The sequence below is a fragment of the Neoarius graeffei genome, chromosome 17, assembly GCF_027579695.1.
Source record: "Neoarius graeffei isolate fNeoGra1 chromosome 17, fNeoGra1.pri, whole genome shotgun sequence".
Classification (NCBI taxonomy): Eukaryota; Metazoa; Chordata; class Actinopteri; order Siluriformes; family Ariidae; genus Neoarius; species Neoarius graeffei.
Genome location: NC_083585.1, coordinates 60,762,563 through 60,779,779, shown reverse-complemented (window position 1 = coordinate 60,779,779; position 17,217 = coordinate 60,762,563). Strand labels below are relative to the sequence as shown.

At 42.1% G+C, this 17,217-nt stretch overlaps 1 protein-coding gene across 1 annotated transcript in view; it reads right to left on the bottom strand.

The window, feature by feature from the left end:
* LOC132864363 (paired mesoderm homeobox protein 1-like) overlaps positions 1 to 1,482 on the bottom strand; it is a 28,245-nt gene extending 26,763 nt beyond the window's left edge. The window contains exon 1 of the mRNA XM_060897777.1: positions 808 to 1,482. Within this exon, the coding sequence (XP_060753760.1) occupies positions 808 to 1,030 (223 nt within the window). The 5' untranslated portion in view covers positions 1,031 to 1,482. The remainder of the gene's footprint in view (positions 1 to 807) is intronic.
* Positions 1,483 to 17,217: the final 15,735 nt, after the last annotated feature.

The following is a 17,217-nucleotide window of genomic DNA, read 5'->3' as shown; positions in this document are numbered from 1 at the left end:
TACATCGACAGGGTTTTTTGTTTGTTTGTTTGTTTGTTTGTTTGTTTGTTTTTTAAAAGAACCCCAAGAAAGGAAAAAAAAGACTACTTCTTAATGCTTAACCCTGTTTCTGACTTTCACTCTACAATATTTTTGACGTAAATTTATGATTTTCGAGTTTGTAACTTTTGATATTTTTGTTAACGTTTACTTTCCAGCACTGAGAGACAGAATTGTCAGAGAAAGAAAGAAAGAAAGAAAGAAAGAAAGAAAGTTTTGTAAATCTGTAAAAGAAAAAAATGCGTATTTATTATACTAAACTATTAAATCATTATTAAACTTTTAACTTTTAATATTTAAACTTAAAAAAAAATTTATTCCCATTATTTAAAATTTTTTTTTTCATTCATGATTCGAAATGATTGTGTTTATTACTTTTCATGGGAAAGGTTAGAGAAGCAGCTTTGGGACCAAAAGGTTGCTGGTTCGAGTCCCTGCACCAGCAGGAATGGTTGAAGAGACCTCGAGGAAGGCACCGAACCCCCAACTGCTCCCCAGGCTGCTCTGGGTGTGTTATATGTCGCTCTGGATAAGAAAGCACACTACACCTTTCTGACTTCTTGCTCATTCAAAGTTATTATTATTATTATTATTATTATTATTACTATTATTTCAAAAGTCATGTGCTGTGGACTGAACTGGAGAGACTGTGTCAGTATAGAACATGTCTAAGGAGAAGTTTACACCTTCAGTGTCTTCATAACACCTATTCTGTGTGAGAGAGAGAGAGAGAGAGAGAGAGAGAGGGACTCAGACTCAGACCCTTACTGTCTTGCTGCGCGGTGTCGCTGCCGCTGGTGAGCCCCGGGGACTCCAGGCTCCCTGTGCCCGCCTCCGCGCTGCTCTCCTCGGCCTGAGCTCCGGCCATCTCCCGCGCGTCCTCCAGGTCCAGCAGGTGGCTCACGGAAAAGTTCTTCTTTGCATGCAGATGGTCCAGGTTGGCCGCGGTGATCGCTCTGTCCATTACATGCGCTGCATAACCAGAAGTCATGACTCGGTTCGGCTGCGGAAGTGGCGCGCGCACAGCCTCACACCCGAGCGCACGCGGCAGTCAGCATGGACTTCCGCTCGGTCAGGAGATGGGGATGGGTTCAGATCCCAGCTGGATCTCTCTGCCGTGTCTGCGGTCTCCTGTCAGATCCGAAACCGAGTCATGGATCCGGGTTTCTCTTTCCGGGACACGTCCAGACACCGGCACGCGCGCGCCTCCCCGGGCTCTCCAGCATCTGGCGCAGAGTTCTGCGGGTCTCCGGGTCTGAGCGCGAGCTCTGATGATGATGATGATGATGATGATGATGATCTCCACGTTCTCCCCCTCACACACACACACACACACACACACACACTCCACACACACTCTCAGTCCGCTCTGCTCGGCTGCTGGAGAATAAATGAGTCTCGGCTTTGATGGACAGACGGATGAAGAGAGGAGAGGAGTGGAGGAGAGGAGAGGAGCGCCCTAATTACGTGGCAAAGTCGTGTTTCCGTAGTTTCTGACGTTTTACAGAGTGCGCAGAAGTTTCCCCACCCCGTAATGCGCGCGCACACACACACACACCGGGATGAACGTTGCACTTGGTTAAAGAAGTTGCACTTTTTATTTTTTTTTTATTTTTGTTTAATTTATTTTCCTGACACACTTTTTTTTTTTTTTTTTTGGGGGGGGGGTATTAATACATAATTAATACATAATAATACATAGGGCCAAATTACTCAATTCTGATTGATCAATCAAGGAGGACTTTTTTTCCTAAACGTATTTCTGAAATGCTATTGGCTAGTTCGTTGCTTGGTTACGACTACAAAAATGAGCAAATTTTGTCAACAGAATGGCCGACGGGCGGCACGGTGGTGTAGTGGTTAGCACTGTCGCCTCACAGCAAGAAGGTCCGGGTTCGAGCCCCGTGGCCGGCGAGGGCCTTTCTGTGCGGAGTTTGCATGTTCTCCCCGTGTCCGCGTGGGTTTCCTCCGGGTGCTCCGGTTTCCCCCACAGTCCAAAGACATGCAGGTTAGGTTAACTGGTGACTCTAAATTGACCGTAGGTGTGAATGTGAGTGTGAATGGTTGTCTGTGTCTATGTGTCAGCCCTGTGATGACCTGGCGACTTGTCCAGGGTGAACCCCGCCTTTCGCCTGTAGTCAGATAGGCTCCAGCTTGCCTGCGACCCTGTAGAACAGGATAAAGCGGCTACAGATAATGAGATGAGATGAGAAAATGGCCGACTCTGCTGACTCAGCAATGCCGCGTTTCGCTATATTTGACGAAGAAATGATAAACCAGTTGAAAGCTGCAAGCGAAAATGAAAATACCCCCCAAAAAAGTATGAATTTTTGGCTTTCCGTGTTTAAGAAATGGGCCGCAGAAAGACAAATAAACGACGCTCTAGTGGCGTATGAATGCTGTGAGTTAGACAGGGTGAGATCACAGTTTTATGCAGAAGTGAGGAAAGAAAATGGGGAAAACTACAAACCAGACTCTCTTAAAGCAATGCAGGCAGCATTGGATCGGCATCTGAGACGAGTGAAATATCCAGGATCAATCCTGAAAGATGTTACTTTTCAAGAAAAGTCCTCGAGGGAAAAGCGAGAGATTTGCGAAAACAAGGAATGCTTTAGAAACCGATTCAAACTTGCAAGATAGTCTCGCGCCCTGACTGGTTCAGAAAACGTGAATGACAAATGTTATGAACTTGAATGGCCTCTGAAGTATGAATTTGGACCGATATATTATAAATTAGTAATCGTATGGTTCCTCGTAAAATTAAGGATTAATTTCACTTGTGATTTCAAACTTTTGAAATTTTCAAAACTTCGAAATCACTCGTGAAATTAATCATTAATTTTACTCGGCCTCATACGATTACCTATACTAATTATAGATGAATCATACAGTCTCAGTCTGTTATAAATCTGTACAGCAGGATTCAGTACAGACATTACAGACTGAATAATATTTCTTAGAAATAAAAATAAGTAAAGGGAAAAAAAGAACTGCGGAAGAAAAAGAAGAGACACAAAGAAAGGAAGAAAAGAAAGAAACTGGGTCTTAAGTCAGTAACATCAGTGTTAGGTCAATGGTGAGGGTGTAAATTAAGTAACGCTCGTGTTAAGTGAGTAATGAGGGTGTTAATTCAGTAACGAGGGTGATAATTCAATAACTCTGGTGCTAATTCAGTAATGATGGTGTTAATTCAGTAACGCTGGTGTTAATTCAGTAATGAGGATGTTATTTCAGTAACTCTAGTGCTAATTCAGTAATGAGGGTGTTAATTCAGTAATGATGGTGTTAATTCAGTAACGCTGGTGTTAATTCAGTAATGAGGATGTTATTTCAGTAACTCTAGTGCTAATTCAGTAATGAGGGTGTTAATTCAGTAATGAGGGTGTTAATTCAGTAACTCTGGTGCTAGTTCAGTAATGAAGGTGTTAATGCAGAAACTCTGGTGCTAATTCAGTAACTCTGGTGTTATTTCAGTAAGGAGGGTGTTAATTCAGTAACAAGGCTGTTAATTCAGGAATGTGGGTGCTAATTCAGTAATGAGGGTGTTAATTCAGTAATGTGGGTGTTAATTATGTAATGTAGGTGTTAATTCAGTAATGAGGGTGTTATTTAAGTAACTTTGGTGCTAATTCAGTAATGAGGGTGTTAATTCAGTAACTCTGGTGCTAATTCAGTAATGAGGGTGTTATTTCAGTAAGGAGGGTGTTATTTCAGTAATGAGGGTGTTAATTCAGTCATGAGGGTGCTAATTCAGTAATGAGAGTGTTAATTCAGTTCAGTAATGAGGGTGCTAATTCAGTAATGTGGGTGCTAATTCAGTTCAGTAATGAGGGTGTTAATTCATGAATGAGGATGTTAATTCAGTAATGAGGGTGCTAATTCAGCAATGAGGGTGCTAATTCTGTAATGAGGGTGTTAATTCAATTCAGTAATGTGGGTGCTAATTCAGTAATGAGGGTGTTAATTCAGTAACTCTGGTGCTAATTCAGTAATGAGGGTGTTAATTCAGTAATGTGGGTGTTAATTATGTAATGTAGGTGTTAATTCAGTAATGAGGGTGTTATTTAAGTAACTTTGGTGCTAATTCAGTAATGAGGGTGTTAATTCAGTAAGGAGGGTGTTATTTCAGTGATGAGGGTGTTATTTCAGTAAGGAGGGTGTTACTTCTGTAATGAGGGTGTTAATTCAGTAATGAGGGTGCTAATTCTGTAATGAGGGTGTTAATTCAATTTAGTAATGAGGGTGCTAATTCTGTAATGAGGGTGCTAATTCAGTAATGTGGGTGTTAATTCCGTTCAGTAATGAGGGTGCTAATTCAGTAATGAGGGTGTTAACTCAGTAATGAGGGTGTCAATGCAGTAACTCTGGTGCTAATTCAGTAACTCTGGTGTTATTTCAGTAATGAGGGTGTTAATTCCGTTCAGTAATGAGGGTGCTAATTCAGTAATGAGGGTGTTAACTCAGTAATGAGGGTGTTAATTCAGTAATGAGGGTGTCAATGCAGTAACTCTGGTGCTAATTCAGTAACTCTGGTGTTATTTCAGTAATGAGGGTGCTAATTCAGTAATGTGGGTGTTAATTCCGTTCAGTAATGAGGGTGTTAATTCAGTAATGAGGGTGTTAATTCAGTAATGAGGGTGCTAATTCAGTAATGAGGGTGTTAACTCAGTAATGAGGGTGTTAATTCAGTAATGAGGATGTTAATTCCGTTCAGTAATGAGGGTGCTAATTCAGTAATGAGGGTGTTAACTCAGTAATGAGGGTGTTAATTCAGTAATGAGGGTGCTAACTCAGTAATGAGGGTGTTAATTCAGTAATGAGGGTATTAATTCAGTAATGAGGGTGTCAATGCAGTAACTCTGGTGCTAATTCAGTAACTCTGGTGTTATTTCAATAATGAGGGTGTTAATTCAGTATCTCTGGTGCTAATTCAGTAAGGAGGGTGTTATTTCAGTAAGGAGGGTGTTATTTCAGTGATGAGGGTGTTATTTCAGTAAGGAGGGTTTTATTTCAGTAAGGAGGGTGTTATTTCAGTGATGAGGGTGTTATTTCAGTGATGAGGGTGTTATTTCAGTAAGGAGGGTGTTATTTCAGTAAGGAGGGTGTTATTTCAGTAAGGAGGGTGTTATTTCAGTGATGAGGGTGTTATTTCAGTAAGGAGGGTGTTATTTCAGTAAGGAGGGTGTTATTTCAGTGATGAGGGTGTTATTTCAGTGATGAGGGTGTTATTTCAGTGATGAGGGTGTTATTTCAGTAAGGAGGGTGTTATTTCAGTGATGAGGGTGTTATTTCAGTAAGGAGGGTGTTATTTCAGTAAGGAGGGTGTTATTTCAGTGATGAGGGTGTTATTTCAGTAAGGAGGGTGTTAGTTCAGTAAGGAGGGTTTTATTTCAGTAAGGAGGGTGTTAATGCAGTAACTCTGGTGTTATTTCAGTATGGAGGGTGTTATTTCAGTAATGAGGGTGTTAATTCATTAATGAGGCTGCTAATTCAGTAAGGATGGTGTTAATTCAGTAATAAGCATGCTAATTCAGTAATGAGGGTTTTATTTCAGTAATGAGGGTGTTAATGCAGTAACTCTGGTGCTAATTCAGTAACTCTGGTGTTATTTCAGTATGGAGGGTGTTATTTCAGTAATGAGGGTGTTACTTCAGTAATGTGGGTGCTACTTCAGTAATGAGGGTATTACTTCAGTAATGAGGGTGTTAATTCAGTAGTGAGGGTGCTAATTCAGTAATGAGGGTGTTACTTCAGTAATGTGGGTGTTACTTCAGTAATGAGGGTGTTACTTCAGTAATGAGGGTGCTAATTCTGTAATGAGGGTGTTAGTTCAGTAATGAGGGTGGTAATTCAGTAATGAGGGTGTTAGTTCAGTAATGAGGGTGTTAATTCAGTAATGAGGGTGTTAATTCAGTAATGAGGGTGTTAATTCTGTAATGAGGGTGCTACTTCAGTAATGAGGGTGTTAGTTCAGTAATGAGGGTGCTACTTCAGTAATGAGGGTGTTAGTTCAGTAATGAGGGTGTTAATTCAGTAATGAGGGTGTTAGTTCAGTAATGAGGGTGCTACTTCAGTAATGAAGGTGTTAGTTCAGTAATGAGGGTGCTAATTCAGTAATGAGGGTGTTAGTTCAGTAATGAGGGTGCTACTTCAGTAATGAGGGTGTTAGTTCAGTAATGAGGGTGCTACTTCAGTAATGAGGGTGTTAATTCAGTAATGAGGGTGCTAATTCTGTAATGAGGGTGTTAATTCAGTAATGTGGGTGTTAATTCAGTTCAGTAATGAGGGTGTTAATTCAGTAATGAGGGATGGTGTCTCAGTCTTGAAGAACTAGTGACAGGGTTTTATTGACAGGTGACAGTGTTGAAGTAATTGAGTGTTTTAGCATGTTTTGACATGTGAATGAGGTTGTTCTGTTTTAGTGGTTTGTGTGCAGGTGAGTTAGTGTTTGTTGAACTGCATTAAGAGTGGTGAGCGTGACGTTCCTGATGGGTGAATTTCATCAAAGTGATCGAGAGAAACTGTATTATTATTATTATTATTATTACAGAAAAGTTTACCTCATTAATTGTGTTTGTTGTTGAGGGGTTAAGAAACTGAGTGCTGGCGTTGATGGAGCTCATCAGGTGAGTGATCAGGACGTTAGAAGGCTAATAAAGCAGGGTGTGTGTGTCAGCGTACTCCTCTGATTTGACATTAAAATGTTTTTGCTCTCGTTGAGAGATTGGCTTTTACAGCGGAAGTTGAAAGCGGCCTGCATGTCAGACCCCGGCGCGGTGTGCACACAGGGGAAAAAAATCACTTTCAACTGCATCAAAGGGACACTGATTCAGTCCAGATGTCTCTCTCTCTCTCTCTCTCTCTCTCTCTCTCTCTCTGTGTGCACTTTTAATTACTGAGGCTGGATTTGAGGAGACGTTCCGTCATCATTAGTTTTCCCTCAGTCTCAAGCCTGTGCTGCACGAAACCCCTTTTTTTCCTTCATAAATAAATCATAAATCACCCACATTTATTAAATCCTGGTTACATTTTTAATTTTAAATGTGATATTTCTTTTTCATTATATTTTTTTAATCTAGAGCAGGAGAAACCACAAAGGTCCGGAGGTCCTTCACACAGTTTTGAGCTTCATGAATCTAATCTAATCTATATTAAATACAGTTTTATTCTCCTGTCTGATTATGAATGTTAAATAAATATTATTCGGCAGGATGTAGAGTGGGTACAGTATAAATATCCATCAATGAATATCGGTAATATTAATGTATATAATATTAACATATAAATTTGGTTAAATAAATATAATTTGAATGTCATGAATTGGAAAAATGTTTAAATTTTGGCATTTATAAAAAAAAAACAGACAAAAACAACACAAAAAATAGATGCATGATTTATCACTAAGTGAACAATACTATGACACTACAACCAATAATAATAATAATAATAATAATAATAATAATAATAAAAATAATAATAATAATCCCTACATTGGCTGCTTTTTTTGTTTTAAAGTGTACCTGTAGATTTTCAGAGTGGATTTAATTTTCGCTTTGCAATCTACTTCATTACGCAAGAAGAAGAAGAAAAAGAAGAGAAGTGAAACTTTACACAAGATTTATTCAGGACTCTCATAAATAAAGAAAAATAATCAGCTTTTTACAGCAAAGATGTCCTGCTTTACTCCATTTTACACTTCATTTTCATATTTTCAGGTGAAAGATGAGTGACAGAGTGCTAAAGCTAGCATGTACGCTACAGAAGATGCTCTCTTGATGGTACCTTTATATCCGAGACCGTATTAAATTCCTTTCGTTTCAACTGTTTTCCATATTTTCTGAGATTTGACCCTCAGTGTTCATACTGTAAGAGCCAAACCCCAGTCACACATCTCCCAAACACTCATTATTCCCACTGAAGCCTTTCGTATTGACGGTGCAACATTTACAGTTTAATAGGAAACGGATTCAGGCCAGAAAATATGCAGTAATGCAAATTCAAAACAGTACACCATGAACATGTGTAAATGATCTTCTCCGTGGATTAAATAATCCATCATGGGAAGAAGAAAGTTCTTGAATATGGATCAGTGTAAATAAATACACTCGCAATGAATATCTGAGACACACACACACACACACACACACACACAAGGATCATGGTTCAGAGTAGGAAAAAATAAACAGTTTTCTCACGAGTCATGTTGTTGCTCATTTGCATAAAGTTATGGTAGTGTATTAATTGGCCACACCCACATCACGCACAATAAGAAATTATTCGCACGTAAATTCACTTTATTGCAAAATCATTGGCTTTAAATATTGATTAGAGTAAAACCTGTTTCAGTGTTCTGTTTTATTAAACTCGACTTCAATGATGCTGAATTGTGGATTGCGACTGGTCAGAAGGCATTGATTAATTTTCTAAAACAGCATCTCTGATTAGTGCAGGTTTATATTCATACATTCTAATAAGTTCTAATAAACTATTGTTTCAATCGCAGCCACTCATTCACAGAGACTTTACATCAGACGCTCCACTGATAATAAACTGATAATAAGCTGATAATAAACTGATAATAAATAAGTGATTTGATGATGTTTTATGGAAGGAGTCTCCAGTGTAAGCACTTTACATAATAATGTAACTTTTATATCATCAGACACTTCGAAAGAGACAAAAAGAAAAAACTGATACCTGCGATAGCGTAATGTAAGTGAGAACAGGAACTATTAGATCAAAAGTAATGGCTGTATAAATGGTTGCGAGTTTTAATAAATAAACCCTGCTGTGGTGGAAGAGGAATAAAACACTTTTCTAACACTTGCAGTTTTAACTAAATCGGCTTCAGCGTGGTGACAGTAAGTCTGCTTTATTACACTGCTAACATTCTTATGGCACCCCCTGGTGGCTTGGAGGACTTGATCAAGCAATTATACAGCTGTAACAAACAAACAAAAAAAAAACAACCAAAAAAACCCCCCACAACACTGCCATGCAATTAAGAGGCATGTCATAGATCTGTTTGCTTAGAGACAGTAAAGAGATATGAGTGAAAAATTATTCCACGAAATCAAGTCATACATGACCTGATAGCTGCTATAACCCATGTACGACGAGATTGAATGGAATAACTGTTTTATTCTATCCACATTCACTGGATTTTGAGAAAGAGCATTTTTATTTTTTTGCAAAATTGATAAATAAAAACTTTATTTGCAATTTGTGAAAAATGCGAAAATAATAATTCTTGAAAAATAAAAAAGATGCATTCTTACAGTCAAATACTTTTATTCCATATTTTGTTGCCTTTTTATTTTTGGTGGTTTTGTTTTCGAGTAGAGTTTTTTTTTTTTTTGTCTTTGGTTGCTTCAACAACACGCTCCGCCATTTTGTTTTTCTCTACTCATGGTATATAATCTGATAGCCTAGTAGTAGAGTAGCCAATCAGAACGTGCAATTGCTCATATCCAGTGAATGTGGATAGAATAATAAGAGTTAACACTTTCCTCCGAGCGTGTTCAGCTATGCTAAATAAAATAAGCATGAGCAGGAGTTAGAAAAGACGTCATGGTTTCCCTCAAACATCTCAAAGAACGCATGTTTTATTCTTCAGCCCGCCCTGCTAGTAGGTCCTGTGCAATGAAAAATTTGCTAATGTCTCTCATCTCATTATCTGTAGCCGCTTTATCCTGTTCTACAGGGTCGCAGGCGAGCTGGAGTCTATCCCAGCTGACTACGGGTGAAAGGCGGGGTACACCCTGGACAAGTCGCCAGGTCATCACAGGGCTGACACATAAACACAGACAACCATTCACACTCACATTCACACCTACGCTCAATTTAGAGTCACCAGTTAACCTAACCTGCATGTCTTTGGACTGTGGGGGAAACCGGAGCACCCGGAGGAAACCCATGCGGACAGGGGGAGAACATGCAAACTCCACACAGAAAGGCCCTTGCCAGCCACGGGGCTTGAACCCGGACCTTCTTGCTGTGAGGCGACAGCGCTAACCACTACACCACCGTGCTGCCACTTGCTAATGTGTTGGAAGTAATATTCACTTTAAACAAAAGCATCCTATTGGGTTACAATGTGAGAGTGTTGTGGGACTTGAGACCACGTTTTGAAGGTCTCGGTCTCGTCTCAGAATCGAACGTGTTTTAACTCAGTCTTGTCTCGGTCTCAGACATAGAGGACTTGGGATTTTATTTCACGACCAGTCTAGACTACAACTGTGGGGATTTCACTAAACTATCTGATTTATTTGTTAACATCATGACTGTGATTGGATGTAAAATTTCCTGCTTCGAATGCAACCAATAACGTGACTCACTGCGAATTTGAAAATCTTCATTACTGTTAACAGACATCACCCCTCCCCCGCCCTGCCCCCTTCACACACACTGATCTGGTCCTTGGTCTTGACTTGATCTCAACCCCTCAAAGTCTTGGTCTTGTCTTGGTCTCGATACTCTCTGGTCTCAGTCATGACTTGGTCTCGGTTTAGTTGCTCTTTGCTTCAACACTACAAAGTTTTAAAAATGATGCACTTTTAATAAACACAACTTTCCCAGAAGCCATCAGAGTAAAACCATGCTGCTTCATTATTAATGATTTATAATCCTCACATTATTAGCCTGTAATTAGTTTTACGTTTGCGTTGCGTGTCAGAGGCTGTAACCTGTGACCAAAGTGCAGCCGGCGGCGGTTTTACTCCTCAGCAGAAGTTCATCTCATCAACGTTTCACTTCTCCAGTTACAGGTTTTCTTTTCCCCCGATGCTGTCAGGAGCGGCTTTAAGGCCGACGAGCCTCGCAAATTCAAACCAGCTTTAAGGGAAAACCTGAGCCAGAGAAAACAAACTCCATATTTAAACCCTGCGGCGTGTTTCAGCGACACGGAAACCAAACAGAAGTACAACATACACAACTGGACAAGAGTCTCAGGCCACCTGAGGGGAGGGAAATTATTCATCTGGGAAACATCTGCTCATTATTATTATTATTTTTAATTTAATCAGTTTATACTACAAGTAGAAATGATGATTTTGGTCACATCAGTCTTTTTTTTCAAGATTTTGGATGAATTGCATCTATAAGAAGTCATCTTTTACACTGTAATAATAATAATAATAATAATAATAATAATAATAATCACTTTATTTGAAAAAAGTGCCCTGACAAGACTTATTTACACAAGTAAAAATACCAAATGAATAATTTCTGTTCCTCATATAGTTTATAGCTAAGCAATGATTAAAAATGGGCTTAATCCCTTAAAAATACTGATAATAATCTAAAAATACTCATTTTGATATCTAAGATGGCACTAAAATGGGCTAATCTAATAAATAACTAATTCTAAATAAATACATTTATTATTATTATTATTATTATTATTATTATTATTATTATTATTAAGTCCATTCATGTCAAACTTTGAAAAAGGATGACTGGCACAAAACCACACAAATATAAAATTACATAATATTTAATGATAATGTCTTAAAATACTTATTCAAAACCATCACTATTCATTTCTAACATTTCTAACATTCTTCAGTATTTTTATTCCTGTATTTACACTTCATAATGAATGTTACAGTTGGAATGAAGTATAAATCATGTTAAAGCATTCATAAGGTTTTATACACACCGTTATACCTGTGTATGAAAATACAGGAAATACTCTTTTACCTGTCTGTATTATGCATGATGAATAATTAAGATAAATTCAAATTTATTTGTCACATTCACAATCATACATAGTGTGGCATGCAATGGAAATTCTAATAGATAGATAGATAGATAGATAGATAGATAGATAGATAGATAGATAGATAGATTGATTGATTGATTGATTGATTGATTGATTGATTGATTGATTGACCCCATGCTGGGAAATTGTTTTGTTGCAGCAGCAAGTGATCAGACATACAAAAAGGAAAAAGACACACTGACTGTCCAACATAAAATAAAATTTAGGAAAAAAAAAGATCCCAAGAACAAACTGACTATATAATATACAGATAAAAAAGTAACGATAAAACTATATCTCTCTTTATCTGCTTTGTCCATGTGAATGTGCATGAATAGTGCTAAAAACAAGAATTGTGATAAATGAAGATAAAAACTGTGCAAGAGTGGCAGTGTTGAATGGAAACTGCAATGCTCCATAAGTCGTGAAGATAGTCTGGGGATGTGGGAGGAAAAGTAGCAAAAAAAAGAAAGGGAGTAAAATAGAACGTAATAAATAGAATAAAAAAAAGATGTGATGATGGCGTGCTCTACAGAATATACACAATATACAACATATTACAGGTATTTAGCAGACGCTCTTATCCAGAGTGATGTACAACAAACCCAGAGCAGCCTGGGGAGAAGTTGGGGGTTCGGTGCCTTACTCAAGGGCACGTCAGACATTCCTGCTGGTCCAAGGAATTGAACTGGCAACCTTTTGGTCCGAAACCTGCTTCTCTAACCTTTAGGCCATAAATTAATATTGTACAAAAAGATTCTAATAATATATTAGAAACTGTGTTCATGACACATAACACCAGTACATAGAAACACTATGTATGACATCATCTCTACTGCACTATATATAAACATTCAAGCTAGACGGCCTTTCGATTTCATAAAATCGGTGAAATTTAGTTCCCTCTGAAATGTGGCCATTGTGATATATGTGTTAGGGGAGGGGGAGGTGTGGTGAGATAAGGATCCACAAGCAGAACACAGACAGTAATCCAATAAAAAAAGGTGATTTAATCCAAGGAAAAAGGGCGTGGCAAAAAGGTGAACAAACGGGACAGAAACAAATGGCAAAATAGTCCAAGTAAAAAGAGACAAAAAAACTTGACAAAAAACTGGAAAGAACTGCAAAGAACTAGAAACCAGAGGTTTAAGCTGTGACACGTGGAAAGTGGGGTGAATATGTCGCATGGTGAGTGGTAATGCCAGTCTGATGGAACATGGATTGATTACCTTGCTGATGAGGAAAGGTCCTAGGTACCTGGGAGCCAGCTTGTGGGAGACGGTTTTGAGTGGCAGGTGGCATGTGGAGAGCATGACTCATTGCCCCACCCAGTAAGAGAGACTACAGGAGGCCCCAATGAGTTTGCAGAAGGCCCTCCAGAACTGCGCAGTGAACTGAGGACCCCGGTCGGAGACAATGTCAGTGGGGAGTCCGTGTAGGTGGAAAATGTGAAGGATGAATAATTCGGCAGTTTCTTTAGCTGTGGGAAGCTTGGGCAGAGGGATGAAATGGACTGTCTTGGAGAAACGGTCGATAACTGTGAGGATACATGTGTTGCCAACTGAGTTGGGGAGTCCTGTGACAAAGTCCAGGGCGATGTGAGACCAGGGTCGATGAGGAATCGGGAGGGGTCTTAGCAAGCCGGCAGGGGGTCGATTGGTTGTCTTGTTCTGGGCACATGTATCGCAGGCTGCCATGGACTCCTGGATGTCTTCCCTGATGGATGGCCACCAGAAGCACTGTTGGATGAGCACCAGGGTTCGAGCAGCTCCCAGGTGACAAGCTAACTTGGAGCCATGACCCCACTGCAGCACCTGGGTTCACACAGAACAGGGAACAAACAGATGGTTAGGTGGTATGTTGCTTGAGTTACCTTCACCGGGGTCCTGCTCCAGGGCCTTCTGCAAGAGCATCTCAACCTCTAGAATGGCGGCTCCCACCAGGCAGCATGGAGGAAGGATGGTCTCGGGTGGCTTGGACTCCTCTTGGTGGGAAGATAACATCCTGGACAGAGCGTCGGGTTTGCCATTCTTGGAGCCTGGGCGGTAGGAGAGCGTGAAGTTGAACCGGGAGAAGAAGAGAGACCAACGGGCTTGACAGGAATTGAGACATTTGGCAGACTTGAGGTACTCCAGGTTCTTATGGTCAGTCCAGACTAGGAAGGGGAGATCCGACCATACTAGGAAGGGGAGACCTCCACTCCTCCAAGGCTAGCTTGATGACCAACAACTCTCTGTCGCCGATGTCGTAATTACGTTCAGCAGGGGACAGCCGGTGAGAGAAGAAGGAGCAGGGGTGGACCTTGTTATCGCTGGCCCTCTGGGAGAGAATGGCTCTGACTCCGGAATCGGAAGCGTCGACCTCCACGATGAACTGTTTGGTCGGATCGGGTATGGTGAGAATGGGTGCTGTGGTGAACTTGTGCTTGAGCATGGAGAAGGCTTTCTCTGCTTCTTCCCCCCACTTGAATTTGGTCTTAATCGAGGTCAAGGCAGTGAGAGGTCCAGCCACTGTGCTGAAGTCACGGATGAAGCGCCTGTAGAAATTAGCAAATCCCAGGAAACGCTGGCGCTCTCATCGCAAGGATGGGGTAGGCCAGTCTGCGACTGCCTCAAGCTTGAGGGGGTCCATCTGGATCCTAGCTGGGGAGATGATGAACCCCAGAAACAAGACAGAGCTCTGGTGGAATTCACTCTTCTCTGCCTTGACAAACAGCTTGTTTTCTAGCAGGCGCTGGAGGACCTGCTGGACATGGCCCTGATGTTCCTCCAGGGAGCGAAGGAAGATCAGGATGTCATCCAGGTACACGAAAATGAAGATGTTAAGAAAGTCCCTTAGGACATCGTTGACGAGTGCCTGGAAGACTGCGGGCACGTTGGTCAGGCCGAAAGGGACCACGAGGTACTTGTAGTGGCCAGTGGTGATGTTAAAGGCCGTCTTCCACTTGTCCCCCTCCCTGATCCTGACAAGATGGTAGGCATTGGGTAAGTCCAACTTGGTGAATATCTTGGCTCTCTGGAGTAGTTCAAAGGCTGTAGACATGAGCGGTAGGGGGTAACGGTTCTTGATAGTGATGGCGTTGAGACCTTGATAGTCAATGCAGGGGTGGAGCGACTTGTCCTTTTCCACGAAGAAAAATCCCACCCCTGCTGGGGAGGAGGAAGGGTGGATGATCCCAGCTGCCAGAGACTCAGAGATGTACTTCTCCATGGCTTGCCTTTCAATGGGAGAAAGAGGGTAGAGTCGCCCTTTGGGTGGTGCCATCCCGGGCAGGAGGTCGAGTCCACAGTCATAAGGTCTGTGAGGAGGGAGGAACACTGCTTGGGTCTTGCTGAAAACAAGTCTTAAGTTCAGGTATTCCAGAGGCACCTGAGAGAGGTCGGGAAACTCGCTGGCTGAAGACCGCAGTGGTTTGGTGGGAGGCAGAGCGGAGTTCAGGCAGAAAGCTAGGCAGGAATGGCTCCAGCCTAGGATGGTATTATCAGCCCAGTTTAGGTGGGGGTTGTGCTGCGTTAACCAGGGTAATCCTAGGATGATGGGTATGCGGGGGTTGTTCATGATGTGGAGTTGGATGGTTTCAGAGTGGTTGCCGGAAATCCTCAGGATGAGCGGGGCGGTAAGGTGGGTGATAGTGGTCAAGCCAGTGCCATTGAGTGTCAGGACTGTGAGAGGGATGTCAAGGGCGAGTATCAGAATTCCCAGACGTTTGGTGGTGGTGGAGAAGATCAGGTTCCTGTCCGCCCCTGAGTCAATAACAGCCTGGAGATGATGATGCTGGTTGTCGTGGATGATGATGACAGGGAGTAACGGTCGATCAGCGGGGGGGCTGGTTCTGAGTGTTGCCCACCAGGGCCCCTCGATTCACTGGTGGTCTCGTTCCCTTTAGCGGGCAGGCTTGGCAGATATGTCCTTGCTGACCACAATAGAAACAGGCCCCTGTGCTTCGCCAGCGCTGTCGTTTCTCCGCTGACACCCGACCCCGGTCTACCTGCATGGGTTCAATGGATGCGGCGGGGGGTGGAGAGGAGGTGAAGCTGGGGCAGTTCTTCTCTCTCCTCCGTTGCTGGACCCAGGCATCGATGCGGTTGGCGAGGTCCATGAGGCTGGAGAGGTTCAACGGCAGTTCCCGCAATACCAATTCGTTCTTAATGGCGTCAGACAGGCTGCGCAGGAACGCATTGATCTGGGCACTCTCGTTCCAACCACATGATGTCGCCAACGTCCAGAACTCAATGGCGTAGTCCGAGGTAGACGGGACCCCTGCTGCAGCTCTATAAGCCCTCTAGCCGCCTCCTGGCTGGACAGAAAACAGTCGAAAGTTCACCTCATCTCCTCAGAGAAATCCTTGAAACAGGAACAAAAGGGTGCATCGGCGTCCCAGACCACATTCCCCCACTCTCTGGCCTTGCCGGTGAGGAGCGTGATTGTATATGCTACCCAGGAGCGTTCTGTGCGGAAGGCAAGAGGTTGCAGTTCTAGGCTCAAAGAGCATTGAGACAGAAACGATCTGCAAGTACCTGGTTCTCCATCATAGGTCTGAGGCGCTGGAAGTCTCGGTTCACGGAGAAGAGAAGTGGCAGGAGCTGAAGTAGGAGACGGCTGGGCAGTGGTAGGCACGGCTTGATAGCGCTGCATCTGTGTGGTGAGGAGGTTGAGTGAGTTGGACAGGGTGGCGAGGTTCTGGGTGATCTGCTGGAGGTCTTGTGGATGAGTCCCAAGGAGAGTCCCTTGCTGCTGGATGGCCGTTCTCAGGTGGGTGAGTTCCACTGGATCGATGATGGCCAGAACGTACTGTTAGGGGAGGTGGAGGTGTGGTGAGATAAGGATCCACAAGCAGAACACAGACAGTAATCCAATAAAAAAAAGGTGATTTAATCCAGGGAAAAAGGGCGTGGCAAAAAGGTGAACAAATGGGACAAAAACAAATGGCAAAATAGTCCAGGTAAAAAGAGACAAAACACTTGACAAAAACACAAAGCAGACAAGGACAAAAATGCTAGAGCTAAAAACCATTAACAAGAAGAAAACCCTAAGTGCAAAAACCATAAACTAGAAAAATAGCTTGAGCAAAAACCATGAAATGCAATAAAGGCACAGAAACGTCTGGAATAGCAAAATGAGACGTTCTGGCAAAGTCAGGGTCTGAGAACAGGCAGGGGTGAAAACCAGGAAGTGAGTTGAAGGTGAGCTGGAATTCCCGTCCTGGATCTGGATTGGCGCTGGCGTGGGAGATCCGTAATCTGCGGAGTGGATGTCCGGGGTGGAGCATGACATTATGTTTATTTCTGTAATATCTCAAAATATCAGGCCATTCTGTGGCTGGGAAGTTATTTAATTTGAGGGGATTAAAAGAAATAATGTGCATGAAATCACTCGCTTCGCGCAGTCAAGCAGACAGAGGAAGTCTGTGTGTGTGT